Source organism: Necator americanus, chromosome II (assembly GCF_031761385.1).
Source record: "Necator americanus strain Aroian chromosome II, whole genome shotgun sequence".
NCBI lineage: Eukaryota > Metazoa > Nematoda > Chromadorea > Rhabditida > Ancylostomatidae > Necator > Necator americanus.
Genome location: NC_087372.1, coordinates 35,048,148 through 35,066,696, shown reverse-complemented (window position 1 = coordinate 35,066,696; position 18,549 = coordinate 35,048,148). Strand labels below are relative to the sequence as shown.

Sequence of the window (18,549 nt, the reverse complement as noted above, 5' to 3'; positions counted from 1 at the left end):
TAGACCATCTAGCCGGAAAGAATCCACAAATCGGTTTAATTTCCCACAAAATGGGCCGTAACATCCTTTAGAAGTTTCCATTGCTTTTCCCTTAATCCCATTTTTATTCTTCTTCCGACTTCAACTTTAGGATGGGTTATCTTATTGCCTAAACGCAATTTACCATGTTTTCACGCAAAGAAATTGTATTCTGTTGTATTTTGTTGCTGTGCTGTAGGCTCTACTTATGAATTTCATTTAGGTGGTATTTGCTGCGAAAGATACTATTTTTGCAGCGCCGTCTTCTCCAGTTCTCAACGACCTCTGTGGGTGACCTGCCATCCAAATGAACGAAGGCGTTTTGCCGTACCACATGGAGGCCCTCAACCATATGACGCATCCCGCAAGGCCTAAAGAGATTTGATGTTCGAAGTGAGTTTCACTGTTTTTTTATACAACAGCTATAAAGACAAAAGATGAAGTGAATCTTGTTGGTGAATCGCTAGGCGATTCGCCCACGTGTTCGACTTCCATTCAGAACAGTTTGAGGTTTATTAACGTGAGTGCAACCTTAAAGACATCACCTCACGAATCTGGGGTGGTACGGATTTCAGGTGGAGAGTTCCTATACGGGGTCGTAGATTATGGAGAGGAAGGTGATTCCGTCCATTTTTTCCTAATTGCCGTAAAAAACGGCCCGGCGGCACGTGCTCAAGGCTGGCGCGTTCCAATCGAACTCCTTGTAGAAAATAGTGCGCCGGAACGCTCGAAGTCGTATCTTCAGGGCCGCTTTTTACGGCAATTTGGAAGAAACGGACGCAATCACCTCCTCTCCTTAATCTACGATCCCGTATACGTATACTCCACCTGAAATCCGTACCACCTCAGATTTACGGGGTGATGCCTTTAAGCTATCTTTTCTACGACAAAGAAATTTAGCAGTCTTGAACGTGCATACTTCCTCGTCTGTCACTGAAGGAGTCTCGATATGTGGCCCTCTAATACCATGTTCAAAATTCCATCAGAGCTTCTTTAAAGAATGCACAGCTCTCTTTCTCTCTACTACAAGAATTCCAGAAAACAGAGCCTAGCTGAGAAGAAAACAATGGCCGTAAGAAGCACAATTTTGTTAAAAATCAAATTGTGGCGGAATTATGTAGCAAGGCGTTAGATAGATTGACGTTTTACATTGGTTTTAGTTTGATTTTACAATCGCATCTAGGATAAAAGATAAGGTGAACCTCGTTAATGAATTCCTATGCGATTCGCCCAACAGAGTCACAGGAGCTCTTGGCTAGTGAAGCCAGCATAGAATGACGAAGATACATACTACAAATGTTCCAACTATCACATGAAAGGTAAGCCTTAAAAAGAGCATTGAAGTGGCGCTTGAAATCATGAATCATCCTCTCATCTCATAGAATGCTCTCATTCTTGTAAAGTGTACAGTGGTGATGTCCTTGACTGGATGAATTTTCAATAAAATTTTGTGATAATTGAGGTCAGCTAATTCTATTCGTTGTATTCTTATAACAAACGCCTCTAGGCTTATGCAAATCACTTGATGCAGCCTTCATCCAGAGTAATTATTTATAAGCGATTATTAACTATTGGTCAGGTTCAGCAACTCTTTCCTCTCTGTCAGTTCTCTCCTATTACGCGTCCGGGGACTTCCGATCAAAGAGTGAACGAGCGTCCGTTTTGGTTCCCTGGTTATCCATCTTCGTTGATGAAACGGCATCGTTACAGGTGATGAGGCAGAGATTGGAGCAAGTGGTACTCGGATGAGGCAATGTATGATGTACGAAGAAGGTCCAGTTGAGAATATGCGGCTTCGGAGTTAACATCACTCTTTTTTCAAAAAGAAGACTTTCTTCTGTACTTATTCCATCTTTGAATTGAAAATTGAAATTGATTTGAATTAAAACGGAACGGAAGATGTGGCGCCGAACAGGGCTGGCGCGCTCCAATCGAACTCCTTATAGAAAATGGTGCGCCGGAACGCTCGAAGCCGCATCTTCCAGGCTTCTACGGCAATTAATTACCTTCCTCCCCATAATCTACGACCCCGTATACAAATACGCCACCGGAAATCCGTACCACTCCAGATTCGTGGGGTGATGCCTTTAAACCGAAGAAAATATTTTGTGCTGGAGTTTGATCGTAGGCGGTGATTTTTTCTTCCGGAGAAGATAACCTTCAGGTGCAATCTTCATACATTGTTTAGCTATGAAAAGGAAGAGCGATAGTGAGGTGCGGAGGAGAAGAGTAGAGGATTTGATTGGCTGTTTTGTCTACGGAGAACTGTCACTGCATTTTCTTTTCTTTTTCTTTTTTCCATCATTCAAAATCATAATCCTTGATCAACTGTCGCAAACTGAAATTGTCAAGATCTTTCACTTAGAGTAAAGGATAAAGATTCTGGCGTTAATCAATCCGCTTGGGATGCGCCCCCACGTTCACTACAATTCAGAATCGTTTGGGGTGTAACTGGCCCACACTATGACTTGGGGTGGCTAGCCGATGTGTCACGTCAGTGTTTTTATCCTCCCAGACAAGTCTGGTACTAATTTATCGACCTCGGAGAGATGAAAGGCTTAGTGAGCACTAGGGCGGATTCGAACCTCCGATCGATCATGCAGGAAGTGGAACCTCTAACCGCTACACTACATCGCCCAGAGATTTTTCAGTACTTGAATAAATTACAAAGAATACGTTGGAGTACAGAAAGGAAACGTCATTTTGTGGATGGTTCTTTGCGTCTTTGTGATTGCATGGGAATTTTATTCTTTGTCTTTACCATCCTGCATAAGTATTAATTAATAAAAATAAAACAATTTTTCTCGGAACTTTCTCGTAAATTCCCAATACCACTGCTAATGCTCTTAGAGTGCAGGTGTTTCGAGGTAAAGGGCCACAGCTTTGAGTGGGTTGTCTTTAAGAAATGATGAGGTGCTAGTAAGGAGATCCCATGAGGTCGCCTTTGCTTTCCTTTGACCAAATTCGAGTCCAACTGAATTTTCCTTCTTAGCTTCCTCCAAAAGAACCAAAGCAGGGCATTTGCGGTCTTGAAAACCAAAACAATATTTTTCATGGAACTCGAGGGGTTAGTAAAGACAACAAAAAACTGGAGATAACTGCTTGAGGATATTTTATGGATATGGTTGTAGATGGATGTAGTGGATGTAGTGAAGAAGACCAGGAACACCTGGCTCCGTGCTCCCCCCTTCAACACCACCGTACTTCCTGCTTTGACCTATGCTTCGGAAACCTGGGCATTTCGCAAGCAGGAAGAAAACGCGGTGAGCGTCATTGAACGCGCAATTGAGAGAGTGATGCTAGGAGTATCCCGTTTCACGCAAGTGAGGGACGGGATTCGAAGTTCTCTCCTACGTCAACGATCGAAGATTAGAGACGCCGCCGCGTTTGCCAAGGAAGGTAAAATAAGGTGGGCCGGACACGTGATGTGCTTTAACGACAACCGTTGGACCAGAGCCGTGAGCGACTGGGTTCCCCGCGATATTAAGCGCACTAAGGAAGACCGCCGACGCAATGGTCAGATTTCTTCACGAAGTCCTTCAAAGAAAAATATGATGCTCTTCGTGTCCCACGCGAAAGGAGGAACCACTGGGCTACTCTGGCACGCAATCGGGACAAATGGAAGAATTACTGGCGCCCGCTCGACCAGTTCGAAGATCAACGGGAGTCAAGGTGATCAAGGTGATCAAGGTGATGGTTGTAGAAAATTGGTATTGACTAATTTGATTTTAGCTATACACTGACCGTTGGAAGACTGACCATTTAGTAAAAATGTTGACATTGTGGCTATAATTAAACTTTGTGGCGGTAAACAGCAAAACAAGAATCTGCATAAAATTTAAATCTGTTTATTCACAAATACTCTTATTGATGATGTGTTTCCGTGTTTCGTTTGTTTTTATTTGCCCCACATTCCTCCTCCATACATTCCTCCTCCATACATTCCTCCCATTGGAGGTGGTGGTGGTGGTGGACGTCCCATTCCGCCCCATCCCATTCCGCCATATCCTCCCATTCCACCAAATCCTCCATATCCCCATTGCCGTTTGACGCGGTGTTGTCTGTAAATACAATCGAATAAAAGATGGACATGATTCAAGGACAGTCGAACATGAGCGAATAAAAGATGATTTTAATTATTTTTTTTTTTTTAAAGTAGCACTGTAAAGGGGTATTCTTTGTCAGTACTGCAACTATCTTTAAAACACCACATTTTTTTTTGTTGTGATGAAGAGGCAGTGTTTTGAGTCTAGCGGATTCCCTTTGGATTACAAGATAAAGTGTTCCTTGAAGTGTCTGGCGTTAATTAGTGGGATGCGCCACCACGTTCAATTCAATTCAGAATCATTTGAGGTTCACGAACGTGCAACTGACTTGCGGGGGCTAGCCGATGTGTCAGGTCAGTGTTTTTGTCCTCCCAGACAAACAATTGGTAGCAATTTATCGGCCGTCAGAGGCACGAAGGGCTTGCTAAGCACCAGAGCGGATTCGAACCTCCGATCGATCGTGCAGACAGCGGAACCTCTAACCGCTACACTACACCTGTACTGGATTACAAGATATGAAGGATAAATTGTTCTTCTGAAACGAAATCAACAGAATAATCGTATATGGGATACTTGGACTACGCACGTTGACTCACCCAAAGTCCCTTCTTAATAGATGGGTTTCATCATACTCATATTTTTGCCGACTGAAATTTTAGTAAAAAAATAATACAAAATACATGTTCCTATCGGTTTTCAGCTGTAAACTCAACTTCAGGAATGAGTGACGCCAGAGAAAATATGCAATATGCAATCAATTTTTACTTGAGGGAGACAAAGATTGTTACGTATGGATCAAATTCTGTGGAAGAGAATCCATTCCGAATAATGAAGCATCAACTATACTAAAGCGCAATGGGAATATTTGATAAGAAAATTTGAAAGGACATTTCCGGAATTTTCCAACGAAACTGTATAACATGTTGGTAGGGTAGGAAACCCCCTTCCCCACCCCAAAAAAAAATGAAGACGATTCAATTGGATAGCTAATATTAGGAACACATTCTAATTAAAACTGCTACCGTATCCCAAACACTCAGAGAACTTTCAAAGTGAGGAAAGATAGGAAATGACAGCTGAACTCTAGCTAAAGGAAGCGCGTAATATTACAAATATTATTCGTAATATATTATTTCTTTCATAATCTCTGCTGAAAGTTGTTCAAAAAAAAGAGTCGATGTTCTTTGCCATACTCGTGTTGACGACGACGCCAACTCCACCAACACCTCTACTGTCGCATGTTCCTAAGAACAGTTCTTCTCCAGTTTCATATACGGCGTTGAGAGGGTGACGTCGTCTCGTCTCGGTCGGTCCGATGACGTCGTACTTGATCTTCTTGGCTTGCATCATCAGATCTTCGATGGCCGCTTCCGATGCAAGCGTACGTGCGTTATAAGTACAGATCGCCATACTAGTCCTTTTCCGTTTTGGTAGCCTACATGACTCCTGCAACCCCGTCCTACCTGGCGCCGCCGTACCAGGCTTTCCTCCGGAATCAGGAGACTCTTTTCTTTTCTATTACTGTGTTTTGCTTAGAAATTTTAAAACCCATGGGCAGGTTGCAAGCCTCTAGTCCTATGAGTTTCTGGGAGAACTTTCGTTCTCCCGGAGTGGACATGTGGAGCTTATTTGTTGGAGGCGACTCCAAACCGCCTCCCTTGCACCTCCCAGTCACTTGATTGCAGGCTTCTGGCCGGACCGACTTGCGGGATACAAGGATGTCATGAGTCAGTCCTGGCTCAGCAGAAACAGGGAGTCCATCCCCTGAATCTACCTGCTTCTCTGGGCAAGCACAAGGTCGCTTTTGGTCGCTTTCCGCGATTAGCCCCCTGTCCGCCACCCGGGGACGCGCCACGTAGCCTCGCGACTAACCGGCTGTGATCCCTCTAGCAAAAGAGATCCGTGGATCTCTGCTGAAAATTTGCAGTCATGCTTAGCTAACGTTCTTCGACCTCGATGAATATATGAAGAAAAAGTTGTTGTAATGACCTACGTTGCGTCATATTGTGCTGATGTCGGTAGAACGGTTATGGATATTGCCGTTACGAGCAGTAAAACAATCACTGACGATAACATATCTAAAAAAGAAGAACAACAAGAATATTGTTTACGTACCGTTTTCAGAGATCTGAGCGATGTTGCAGTGTTTATTCAATGTTTTATGAAATAAATGAAAAAATTGTTCAATGGTTGCTGATTGGAGGATGATCAGTGGAACAATCGTGAAAAATCATGGGACGATTTGAATGTGTCCGGTAATGATAAAAGTATCATTAGATATTTTATGGATAGATATCTTAGTTTTTTCCTATTTTTTTTTTTTGAAAATAGGAGAATCTTTTATTCTCTAGAACCTTCTATTTTGCAATTTCACTTCTTCCTCTTTGAGTGAAAATTTTTTTGACGATTCTCTTCTTAGTATGTGTGCCAATGTAGTAAGTAGAAAATATACAGATATACAACACCGCTACTAACTTGTGTCCCAAAATCCGTCGCCGACGGATTAATCCGTCGCAAACCGTCGGAATTCTTGGAAGTGAGCAAAATTAACTTTCGAAAATACCATTCGGAAGTAAAAAAGCCGCTGATTTCAAAAATGTTCCGAGAATTTACTTTTGACAAATGGGGGGCTAAAAAACGGGCAAAGTTCCCCCAAGCCCCGTTAATTACTTTCACACCTTCGCAATCCTGCCATTGGGATATCCCGCGGATACATCTCCATGGAAGGAAGGGGTGTTTATAGGACTTCCGCTTATTTCTCGGAACTGGACAAAATGTTCATTACCTCCCGGAATTAAGAGGTTATTTAGAGCATTTTGGTATCCCACATCATATATTGGTCCCAAAATTTCCTTTCTCTTCAGAAATTCACGAAAGTGCTACATCGAAGATTAGTAAAACATTCTACGTTATAAACTTTGTAAAGTTTCCTCTAAAAATTTTAAACTAACAACTTGTTTTTAAAAAAAGTTCTCTTTGAAAGTTTTAGCTTTGAAAATGTCTAGTTTTTCCAGTGTCAAACCTACAACATTACTCTATTTCGTTATTTCTCCTCTGGCGATTCGGCGTCACAGAGAGACAATAATGTTTCAACATAAATGAACGGTGACGACAATTCTACACATTCATAAAATTATTCTTATTCATAAAAACAGCAGTGATAATTTTATTTCAAAAATCAGCCGTAATAATTTGTTACATGTACTGTCTCTTTTTCAGGAGGTTTGTTTCGTTGGTTTGTATTTCTTTCCGAAAGCTTGTGAAATTTTAGAAGCTGTATGGTTCCGATGACTAAGAACTGTGTAGAATTGTTGTTATTGTTCATTTATGTTCGAACATCATTGTCTCTCTGTGACGCCGAATCGCTAGAGGAGTCACCTATCAAAGGAGCGGGGAGCTCCCCAGACAACGCTTCAGCCGCGATAACCATTCCAGCTATAGAATATCGCCTGCTCTATAAGAGGGCGGAGACAATGTTGAAATTTTGAAGTTTGTAAATAAAAGTGATTTCAACATAACATCATTAAAGATTTTTTGTGAGAAGAACTGGCTATTTTGAGGTACTGAAGGAATTCATAGAGGCTGCAAAATGTTCTGTTTTGTGAAAACAGACGAAAATTTCCTCAATTTGGTCACTCGAAAACCATGACCAGCTGTCATTCAATGTTGCCCTAATTCCCTTCCCGAAAAAAAAAAAAGTTTCCTAGGCACATACCAATGCGAGACACAAGCGTCCCTAATTCTAAGCCTTCATACCAGCTGCTCAAAAATTGGACTAAATAACGAAATAGAGTAATGTTGTAAGTTTGACACTGAAAAAACTAGACATTTTCAAAGCTAGAAACTTACAATATAAACTAACTAAGTACAAGTTGTTTGCTGATAAATTTCCGAGGAGATTTTTCACAGCTTGGAAAGAATGGCTTTTTATTCAATGTTTTATGAAATAAATGAAAAAATTGTTCAATGGTTGCTGATTGGAGGATGATCAGTGGAACAATCGTGAAAAATCATGGGACGATTTGAATGTGTCCGGTAATGATAAAAGTATCATTAGATATTTTATGGATAGATATCTTAGTTTTTTCCTATTTTTTTTTTTTTGAAAATAGGAGAATCTTTTATTCTCTAGAACCTTCTATTTTGCAATTTCACTTCTTCCTCTTTGAGTGAAAATTTTTTTGACGATTCTCTTCTTAGTATGTGTGCCAATGTAGTAAGTAGAAAATATACAGATATATTCAAGGAAATCAGAAGAAAAGAGGTTTTGCGGAGAGTTTAAATATGCATCTACTGTTTTTTTTTTCGTTCAACGAAATTGCTTTTTTTTTTCAAAAACCGCTGTATTTTTTTTTCGTTCAACGAAATTGCTTTTTTTTTTCAAAAACCGCTGTATTTTTTTTCGTTCTCGTGTTTACGAAGGTAATTACAGTGAAATGGAAAAAGTTCACATCAAGTTCTTAAATCCTGAATGTGACAAAGTGCAAGTCCACAGGGTGACAAAAATTATGGACAGCTTATCTCCTTTGGATTTTCTAAGAGTTTACATTTGGATGAACCTGGTTTGCTATTACTATTCTTCTTTTTTACTTTTTTTTCTCCTGAAATCTTCTTTTTTGGGGTCAGTAAAAGTTCGTCCTGATCGAAAAGCGATCGCTCGGTTGGCCGCAAGTAAATCGAAGTCAGCCACGATTATGGGTCGATCCAAAACTCCGCTTCGAACCATGGAAAAAATTATGAGAATGGAACGATCATAGAACCATTGATGTCAAATCAAAATCGGGCTCAGAGACTGTCAACATCGGCTTCTACAAAATGGCTCAAAAGCTGACCACTTCCCAGAAATTTCTTCGGATGATGGTCCGTAACAAGCTAGAACTCAGAAGTGATCGACAGCTCAATGAAAAAGTTCTCAGCTACCAAAGAAAGAAAATTTGCGAGGACAAATGCAAGAAACTCCTTTATTTTTCCAATTTGCCCTTCATCGAAAATGAGGGGATGAAGAGGAGGAGGTTCTCAGCGTTGAAGTGGCCAAAACGGCGAAAATCATCTACAGCTTTTCAATTTAGCTCTGAAGAGTAGCCATAACGCAAATTTGCCACGAAAAGTTTCTTTCAAAAAAGTTTGATGATATCGGCCGGCATCAGTTCAACCAGGAAGTTACAGTTTATTTTCATCGACAAAAACATCAAAACCACTGGTCGAGTCTATAAAACTGAGGTTCTCGACGTTCAAAGCTATATTGCCCTTGAAGCAAACCATCAGAAAGTGATCTACCAACAACAGGACTCGGCTCCTGCACACGGAACGAAAACGAAAATTCGATATTTGCAGAAGAAAATTGGATCATACTTTACCAAGGACCAATACCACGCAAACAGCTGGATCTCGATCCAGACTAGACTTTTTGGTCTGAGGACTCACGGAGGAACAGTTAAGGGTCAAGAAGTGACTAATTCGGATCAACTGGAGAAAGAATTCGAGAGAGTTTTGCACGATCCTGAACAGGCACACCATTGATGGATTGTTGAACCTTTGAAGAAGCGTTTTTACGCTGTTGTCACAGCCAATGGGGGCGATTTTGGCGATGTTGTAAAGGTTGATTGTTATTATATATGTCATGCATTAGATATGTTTTTATTCAAATAGATGCTTTTAAAAAGAAAATTTCGTCTCAACCCTCGCGCCCATACTTTCTCAGCACCCATTAAGCAGAATTGTTATGGAATAGCGCTTTAGCAATTACTCTCAGATCCGTGCGTTTCTCCAACAAAGGGGAGGGTCAAAAACTCGGAATTATGATCTCGGCGGCAGCATGTTTTATAAAATTCTATGGCTCTTGGAAGCTGTTCACAAAATAACATCGCTTTAGAAAAAAAAACCGCCTAATCCACTAAAAGTCGAGGGACACTCGAGCCTCCTCTGACACTCACATGCTGTCAACATAAGTGGTATAAGACAAAGGAGACAATTTCAAAGCTTCCCATTGTTTGGAAGGATGAAAACCAGATCTGGAATCACAATCAGTAACAAGCGGATGACCTTTTATAAGAGTTTGAAGAGTATAGGGCGGTCTCCTGATGCAAACATCTCGAGCGAGTTCTTCTGTCATAATCTGAACAACAATTCGTTCGCTCGACGTCAAAGACGTTAAAGAAAAAGCAGAACAGGACCGACTTTGTTCCTGATGTTGTGCACTTTCGTCGTGACGTGATCGATAAACTCATCGGTTTCCACAATTTCCTATCAGTAGCGACGTAACGACGATAGACTAAAAGAGACTAAACTGAAATTCAACCCGAAGGTAACAATTTAAAAGGAGAAGAGTCCAATTGTCCTTCTAATTTTATAGGAAATATTCTAAGAAATGATCTCTTTCGATCTTGGTTCTTTGCATGTTTAGATGCGTACAGTTGTCGTAAATATAGCATATATACTTATGTATGTGCTAAATAAAGTCGCTGGCGCATCCCAAGTGGATTGATACGCCAGTGACTCTATCTTTTTATGTGCTAAATATTCCAAATATTTTACACATGTGCTAAATATTCTAAATATTTTACATATGTGCTTAATATTCTGTGAGCTCTAAAAAAGGATCGAGTTGGCGGAAGAAAAGTAGTGCTGTAAACAAAAAAGAGGCGGGATAAAGTTGATGTGATTGGCTCGTTCGCAGTTTCTGTCCTTTGCTTCTATGCGAAAGCAACTCTTCCTGCTTTCACGCGTCTTTCGTTTAGTTTAGACTTGCCTCAAATCTGCTTATTTGGACCATATCCAAGCAGACCAAATAGGGCTCAGAAGTCAGGTGGATTTGATGAAGGCGGAACGAAGTCATTCAATCATGACAACAAATCATGACGATTTGAGCCAATCATGACAACTCTGCCACGCCTCTTTCCCATTCAATGTCTCTCTTTCCCAGAACAAGATCAGATAAATCATGATTTGCATGCATGAGGAAGTTAGAAACTGCTCTAGAAAATATCTAGGTTCCAAATCTTTTAAACAGACCACGGATTTTGGAACGATCAGCAATACCTCTAAAAATGAATGTTGCCGTATTTTTAAAGTCGAAGGGCGAGTTACACTCGCTCTGAAGAATTACCGAGAGTGAGCGAGCAGGCACTCCACACTTACGCGTAACGGAATGATAAAAAACATTACTTTGCAAAAAATCGTTTCGTTTTTGAGAGACGACCACATGCAGCCGGGTGTGTAATGCCAGCTTCATCTACCATTCTCACCTTCATTTTTTTTAAATGTAAAGCAGTTGGAAAATTCATGCATTACGGAGCCAGCCTACGTATCATGTCACTGTCCTTTCTCTCAAACTACTCTGAAACCATCGAATTGAGTTGAGTCAATAACTTTCATTTAACAAAGAAAAACAGTACTTGGCGAAACTTTCTTTTACGCTGTTTTATTTTTCAGACACATTCGGTGCATCACATTACAGTCTAGTCAAATTCAGAACATCGTATTAAAGTACAGTCTCGTCAAAACCCCGTAGTACTGTAGTATCGTCTCATCGTTCATCATGAAGAAACGTACTGAAAATACTTAGGAACTATTTCTTGCCCTCTTCGTGAAAAAAACGCAATAGTCACGGCGAAATCGCAAGCGGTCACATAAAGAAAAGATCTGAAACCGATTCACTTAGTACGTAACGCCGCCGCTCGCTAAGCTGCAGCGGAAATCAGATTTTTTTTTTGAACAGATTGTATTTCTTCCTTTTTTCTGGAATATGAGATAAACACAAATTTAAACGTTTTATATCTGCGAAATTAGAAACCGTTTTTCTAAGGAAAACTGCAACAATTTTAGATCTCCTAGATCTTATTTAAAATTGATATCTCTTTTTCGATGCAACGCGTGGTCAAAGGAATGTGATCGGTGTCGCACACAAATTGTCTTAGGATTGAAAGTAATTTGTGGAATCTTTGAGCCAAAGCACGAATAAACGTAGACCAAGAAATCCTCTTCACTTATAGGTTGCGGTAAGCTAGTGCAAAACTTTTTATTATCAAACTATTTTCAGCTTCGATACCTCCAGCAGAGCAAAAATTTCAAAGCGATAAACCTTTGAAATAGTGTTTTACTTTTACTTTTACTTTTACTTTTACGTTGTACGATATTCCTATTTGGATGCTTGGAACCTTGGAATCTTCAATCCCCAAATTTTCGGCTAGTGTGCAGTGCACATCTGGAGTCCGATGAAGCGTTCTGCAAATCATCTAGAAGAAGAGCGATAAAACATAGATATTTGCATATTTACTAATTATATATCTACTATTTGCTTCTTATTTACCAGTTACGATATTTATTTGCCAGCTCTTTCCGTTTCTAGGGCGGGTGTAGTGTAGCAGTTAGAGGTTCCGCTTCCTGCACGATCGATTGGAGGATCGAATCCGCCCTAGTGCTCACCAAGCCTTTGATCCATCCGGGTCGATAAATTGGTACCAGACTTGTCTGGGAGGATAAAAACACTGACTTGACACATCGGCAAGCACACGCAAGTCATGGTGTAGGCCAGTTACCCATTCTTGAACCTCAGTCGATTCCGAATTGAAGCGAACTTATTTACGTATATTTGCCAGCTCTTTCCGTTTTTGTAGGGACGCACAAGCTGCAACTCATTTTCTTCTGCTCCCTCTCCTCTCGTACTATTTGTGCTTCGCTCTATTCAAACGCGTTCATCCGATCAAACGCAGGCGCCGCTATCTATTTTTGTTCTGTTGCATTTAAAAGTGACAGTTAACAGTAGGTGGGTCTCTACGGGTCAACAGTTTATACTCGTCACTGAATATTTACTCGAGTCCAGAGCCTGCCTTTACTGTCAGCAGACGCCCGGAGTTACGGTATACCCATGGACTTTCCTAACAAACTGGAAAAAAACGGAATATGAAGCTCTTTTCCTTCGTCAAGAAAAGAGCTTCATATTTCGTTTCTTTTTTTCTAGTTAGTTAGGAAAGTGTGGTAACGTAGTGGAATGTACGTACGTATATTACGGACGTCACAGCATAGGCTCAGTAGGAAGCTGTTTCCATGTCCGAAATTACTGTAACAATACATTCTAACATTCTGAACTGAGCTCAAGAAATCGTCCACATCGTCGTCATCGTTCATAGTTCATATCAGTCAAAGGACGTATATGTAGATGCATTCTTTTTCTGAAATGTGTAAAATCAGTCACAATGATCAAGAACAAAATGTTTTCCACGAATTCTAAACATTCTATCACATGTGCACGTTAATGGGGGACTTCTGGAACAGAACGACCAGTCGGCAGCCATGCCTACAAAGAATGTAAAAGATTAGAGACAGTGTGTCCTGAAATTAATTAAATTATGGAGCTATCTTCAAGAATAGAAAAGAAAGGAGGCGATGTAGTTCATGACTCCTAAGCATGATCACTCTCAATTCCTCCTAGGTAATCCAGAAAAATACGTATTAATCTCTTTGTGCGATCTCGTCTCCCTGACGACACAACTGGTTACGGGTAGTAGAAGAAGGCAATCTGCAAAGCGTCCACAACTGTACGTGCGTGAAAGCTTTTGTCATTTGAGTTATTTTTTTAGTTTTTAGTTAGTTGAGGGTTGCGGTTTTTTTATGAATTAGTTTTAGTTCCTAGTTGTGGGGGGTTAGACGACGATAGAGTTGTCCCCGTTCTATTATTTCGTACTAATTTGCATCGTTGGGAAAAAGGAGCACACAAGGCTGTTTCTCATGCCTTCTTTCAGGCTTCCAAGCGGAATGAAGCTTGATTACGCTCATACAGCGTAACCTACACTATTTTCCCTAATTATTCGTGGGAAATTTCTTGTATTTGTTCTCTTGAAATTCTTTTTTTTTTCTTCCACTTATTCCTACATAGTCAATCTCATGATACGCTGCCGTTAATAACAAGAAATGGAAATTCCATCTGCACAAATTATATACAAATAAATATATTGAATAAAAACAAAATATAAAAAATATATTTAATAAAATACTAACTATATATATGCACAAATTCGCCAACTAGACAACAAGAGGAATTCATGCATCTCTTGCTTACGTACGGTAAGGATAAAGCATCCATTACCCTATTGATGGAACAGCCATTCCTATGAAAGGGCAATGATTTCTTTTTGTTCCGAGCTCTTAAAGTGCACAACTTTGACATTATTTATTTACAATACGAAAAGAAACATAATTATTTACAAGAGAATCCGAAAAAAAACATAAGAAAGAATTAACATAATACGCAAAAACCACTACAAATTCACATTGATGTGATTGATTATCGATGTTGTGACCTCAATGTCTCCACGGTCCAAATCCATACCATGGACGTCCCCAACCCCATGGGCCAACACCGTACGGACGATAATAGTAACTCCATGGTCGATATCCCCAAATCCATGGACGTGCCCAATACGAGTACCACGGTCGCCAAAAACCTCCCCATTGACGTTTCGCACGTATCAACCTGAAAGAAGAACTGTTCTCGGTCGAGGACTTAGAGTTTTCCTTCCCCGGAAAAATCAATAAAACTGATCGATACATTGATTCAAAAATAGAACTGCAATATTTTAAGGAAATTCTGTGCTTATAAATGCTTTTGGGTCGACATTTTTCCTTTTTTTTTTAGGAATGAATACATCATATTTAGAAATTAGAACAAATCAAGACTAATTCTACGTAAAAATTTTAATTTTAAGGGAATTTCAAAGTCAAGGTAAGCTAAAATTTAAAACAACTGGTTCTTTTTGTTGGTGGTTCAAAATTACTGACCCTATGTTTGCCACTTTTCATTGCAGAAAGGAAAAGAAATATCGAGGATCCAAGAGATCCAGGATATCCAAGAGAATTGAGAATCGATTAGAACTGATGACCTAATACAAACCTCGGCTCATTTTGTGCCTCCTCCGAAGCACTGCAAGCGACGACGAGTACGATCAACAGAACAACAAGTAGCAGCGATTTCATATCTGAAAAACATTCGCCTGCACTCCGGATAAATTGTGGATAAATTGGAAGGAAACCGATCGATACAGGAAATAAAGAACACTGTTAGTGATTTTACGAATGTTAGATGGATAAGGTCAGTTATTTGCTGGAAGAAAACGCCACAAGCATCCTGGAGGTCATCACCGGGTCATCCTTATCGCACCGTATTGAAGGTACTAGCTAGAAATCGTGGGCGTAGAAAATTTAAGAATTTGTTGGTCAAAGATTTCAAAGATCACACGTATATAAATAATATGCGTGTTCAATATGAGTGCGGCAAAAAAATTAAGTTTAAAATGAAAAAAAAACCTAGAATTTCAGCTTTACTCATCTTTTTTTCGGCTAAAAGTCTAAGGCGCTACGTAATTTTTTTACCCAAAAGAGAAAAGAAAAATATCTTGTCGATTAAATATTTATAATAATTTATCATCTAGTTACTAAATTATTATTTTATTAATATTTTGATTACATATTGCTTATTTCATATTATTTTTCGCTGTTATTTTTATTTATTCGTTGTTGTTGTTGTAGTTGTATTACTGTTATTTTGTGTTATTCGAGTGGAAAAAAATCATTTTCTAAAGTTGCTGAAGAAGAATAAAAATAATTCATGAGGACTATGGATGTTTGAAAAAAAGTTCCAACGAAGGATTCAGACAATCTGTCGCTATCCTGTAAATTTTTACGTCGTACGATATTTTGGAATGTTTTTCTTTTTCAAAATTTTCTACTATGGTTAATTCCATCCAACTCTCAAAGGTATTGGTGAACTTTTCTAATTTTAATGATTTAAAAACTTGTATTGTTGTAAGTTCAACATTTCTAAGGGAATGCATGTCAAACATATGGGAAACACTGGGAAAAATGTACATTTTTGAGCTCATCACTGTCTATTTAAGGAATTCAAGCCGGGTGTTAGCGTTGTAAAGGAACATTAGTGGATATCCTTGAAAAACGATGTCCTTACAGGTTTCTGTCACTAATTTTCTTCACAAACAACAAATTATAACGAATTAACCAAAAGCATGACCACACGCTGACGAGAATCGGACACGATGTCACAATGTCCGGATGTGAAACTCGTACGACAAACGTGCTTGCATCCACCGCATGCGTATCCTAAAAATCAGACTCTATGTTGGACAGAAATTCTGCCCGATTCATTTTTTTCTTCTACCCTTAGCGTCATTGATGGATCGCGAACAAGTCCTAATTCCACGAACACTGGATATAAATAGTGAGAGGAAATTTATCATAGAAATTTAGCGAATAAATTTCTACAAAAAGAAAGAAGATCCTAATTTTTGCTCGTTAACAGATCTTTTCCTGTTTGCAGGATATCCGTTACGGTGGCTAAACGATATCCATTAGCATACTATATGCATAAACATGCATCCAAACAAAAGCACGCCTATGTATGTGTAAATTGTTCAAGTGCCAATATTTTATTAGGAATTCGGGTCCCATCTTATCATCTAGTGCCAGATTTAACTTTCGGGCCACTAACAGAGATTTTTTCGTTTATTTATAATGTTATTACTTATTTGTATTTATTTATTTGTATATTATATTACGTTTATTTATTTATAATCCGCACGCTTATACATCACTGCGGACCAATAATAATATTATTATTATTATTGCTATTATTATATTATATTACTAAAATTACTACAGTATTCTGCTTCTCAACCCTTTCTTTTAATCTTTATCAAGTGTTTCTCTTTTAAATGATCGTGACGTATTTTTTGTTGTTTACGTGTGTGTTTTTGTTTATCGAAGTGTGTACACATACAAGAAATTTGGCACTGAAAAATATAACCTTTTGTCATTTTTGTAATCTATTATTCTTTTTTTGTACTTTGAGTATATTAAGGCATAAAGGGACCAATAAATCTGTTTAGTTGTCGGCGTCAAGTTTGTGATCCTTCTTATTTTTTTTCTTCTTTCACAGAAAATCTGATTGATGTGATTGGGACGTAAAAGATTTGGGTCACACAGCAAAACCAACCACCAATGACCGATTTCTAAACTAGCAGCAAGCCCAAACCGCACTCTTAATGAGCTAGGATACGTATTTTTAAAGATTAGAAACAGCATTTAAGTTTTCCATAAACCTCGGGGTCCCTGCATATATAAAATACAAAGTTTACATTTTACATATCATTTTGTTACATATTATTACATGTTACATATTTTTACATATTATTTCACATATCTTCTCCAATTAGAGGTTTTTTTTTTCGCCAAAAAATCAGGAACACTCTAGCAGACAGACAAAACAATTTTTTTAGAGCCTGATCGCATCAGAGGTTCTATGGGTAGAGTTTTTTTCTCCGGAAATGTTATGTTTTTTTTTTTGAAGAAAAGAGAAGTACATGTGTCATAAAAAGTTGATCACACGACATTACTCGTTATGATGTCATCTTCCATATCCTTGGTTCCACATTTTGACATCGGAGAATGCCTGTGGCCGATCAAATGTGAAATCGAATTAGGGAAAATTGTTCGTTTTACAAACGGCACCCGTCCTTATGCCGATCTCTTTTCATTTGTTTTTTTTTGTTTTTTTTTCTGCTTGGGACGTTTAGCAAATTTTCTCAGAAGCACCTATGTGCATGTTGAAATTTAATTTATGATTCTAAATACTCCAAATTTAATTCTTTGTAACATTATATTTTTTTAAAGGAAAAAAAGGGCTTCGAAAATATTTCTGTAATAATTAATTTTAATATTTCTGTAGTTTACTGCATTGTCTTTTATGATACAAGGATAAAGTTTCCGGCGTTAATCAATCGTTAATCAATCAATCAATTGGAATGCGCCCCCAATTACAATTTCTTGCGTGAAAACATGGTAAATTGCGTTTAAGCGATAAGATAACCCATCCTAAAGTTGAAGTCGGAAGAAGAATAAAGAGAAGGAATAAGAGAAGAGCAATGGAAACTTCTAAAGGATATTACGTCCCTTTTTGTGGGAAATGAAACCCATTTGTAGATTCTTTCCGGCTAGATGGTTTAGAAATTATGTGCCCTCAATTATGCTATTTGTATAAAATCCTCATGTTGAAAATTGAGAGAAGAGTATGTCCACATAAAAAAATGTCTGGCGTTAATCATTCCGCTTGGGATGCGCCCCCACATTCACTTCAATTCAGAGTCGTTTGTGGTTTACGAACGTGTAACTGGCCCCCACAGCGACTTGCGGTGGTTAGCCGATGATTCAAGTCAGGGTTTTTGTCCTCTCAGACAAGTCTGGTACCAATTTATCGACCCCGGAAGGATGCAGGGCTTGGTGGGCACTAGGCCGTACTCGAACCTCTTCGGACTTCTGGACTAAAAAGTAGGTTTTCACTCATTATTATTTTTCCCATAACTATATCGGTTGTCAATAATTGTCACGATAGTTCAGCTTTTTAAAACATTTTTAAATTCTTCGCAATACTTTGAAAATAAAGATCCAAGTAGTGTTGTAATAAGCGTTCCAATGGAGT

General features: G+C 38.9%; 4 protein-coding genes across 5 annotated transcripts; 2 read left to right on the top strand and 2 right to left on the bottom strand.

Moving 5' to 3' along the window:
- Positions 1-3,149: 3,149 nt before the first annotated feature.
- Positions 3,150-3,761, top strand: RB195_020446 (uncharacterized protein; the record flags this gene model as incomplete). The annotated part of the gene is made up of 1 exon (XM_064188739.1): positions 3,150-3,761. The coding sequence occupies one exon, from the start codon at positions 3,150-3,152 to the stop codon at positions 3,759-3,761; it is 612 nt and encodes a 203-aa protein (XP_064044620.1).
- A 155-nt stretch (positions 3,762-3,916) lies between these two features.
- Positions 3,917-10,176, bottom strand: RB195_020444 (uncharacterized protein; the record flags this gene model as incomplete). Of its 2 annotated transcripts, XM_064188736.1 has the most annotated exons (3): positions 3,917-4,079; positions 6,058-6,142; positions 10,107-10,176. In XM_064188736.1, the coding sequence occupies 3 exons, from the start codon at positions 10,174-10,176 to the stop codon at positions 3,917-3,919; spliced, it is 318 nt and encodes a 105-aa protein (XP_064044617.1). The 2 variants fall into 2 exon arrangements, with proteins under 2 accessions (XP_064044617.1, XP_064044619.1); XM_064188737.1 differs by lacking the exon at positions 10,107-10,176 and having other exon boundaries at positions 6,058-6,140.
- On the top strand, positions 9,192-9,584 carry RB195_020445 (uncharacterized protein; the record flags this gene model as incomplete). The annotated part of the gene is made up of 1 exon (XM_064188738.1): positions 9,192-9,584. One exon carries the CDS (start codon positions 9,192-9,194, stop codon positions 9,582-9,584), a length of 393 nt encoding a protein of 130 aa, XP_064044618.1.
- A 4,187-nt stretch (positions 10,177-14,363) lies between the features above and the next one.
- On the bottom strand, positions 14,364-15,035 carry RB195_020443 (uncharacterized protein; the record flags this gene model as incomplete). Its single annotated transcript, XM_064188735.1, has 2 exons — positions 14,364-14,535; positions 14,953-15,035. The coding sequence occupies 2 exons, from the start codon at positions 15,033-15,035 to the stop codon at positions 14,364-14,366; spliced, it is 255 nt and encodes an 84-aa protein (XP_064044616.1).
- Between the last annotated feature and the right edge of the window lie 3,514 nt (positions 15,036-18,549).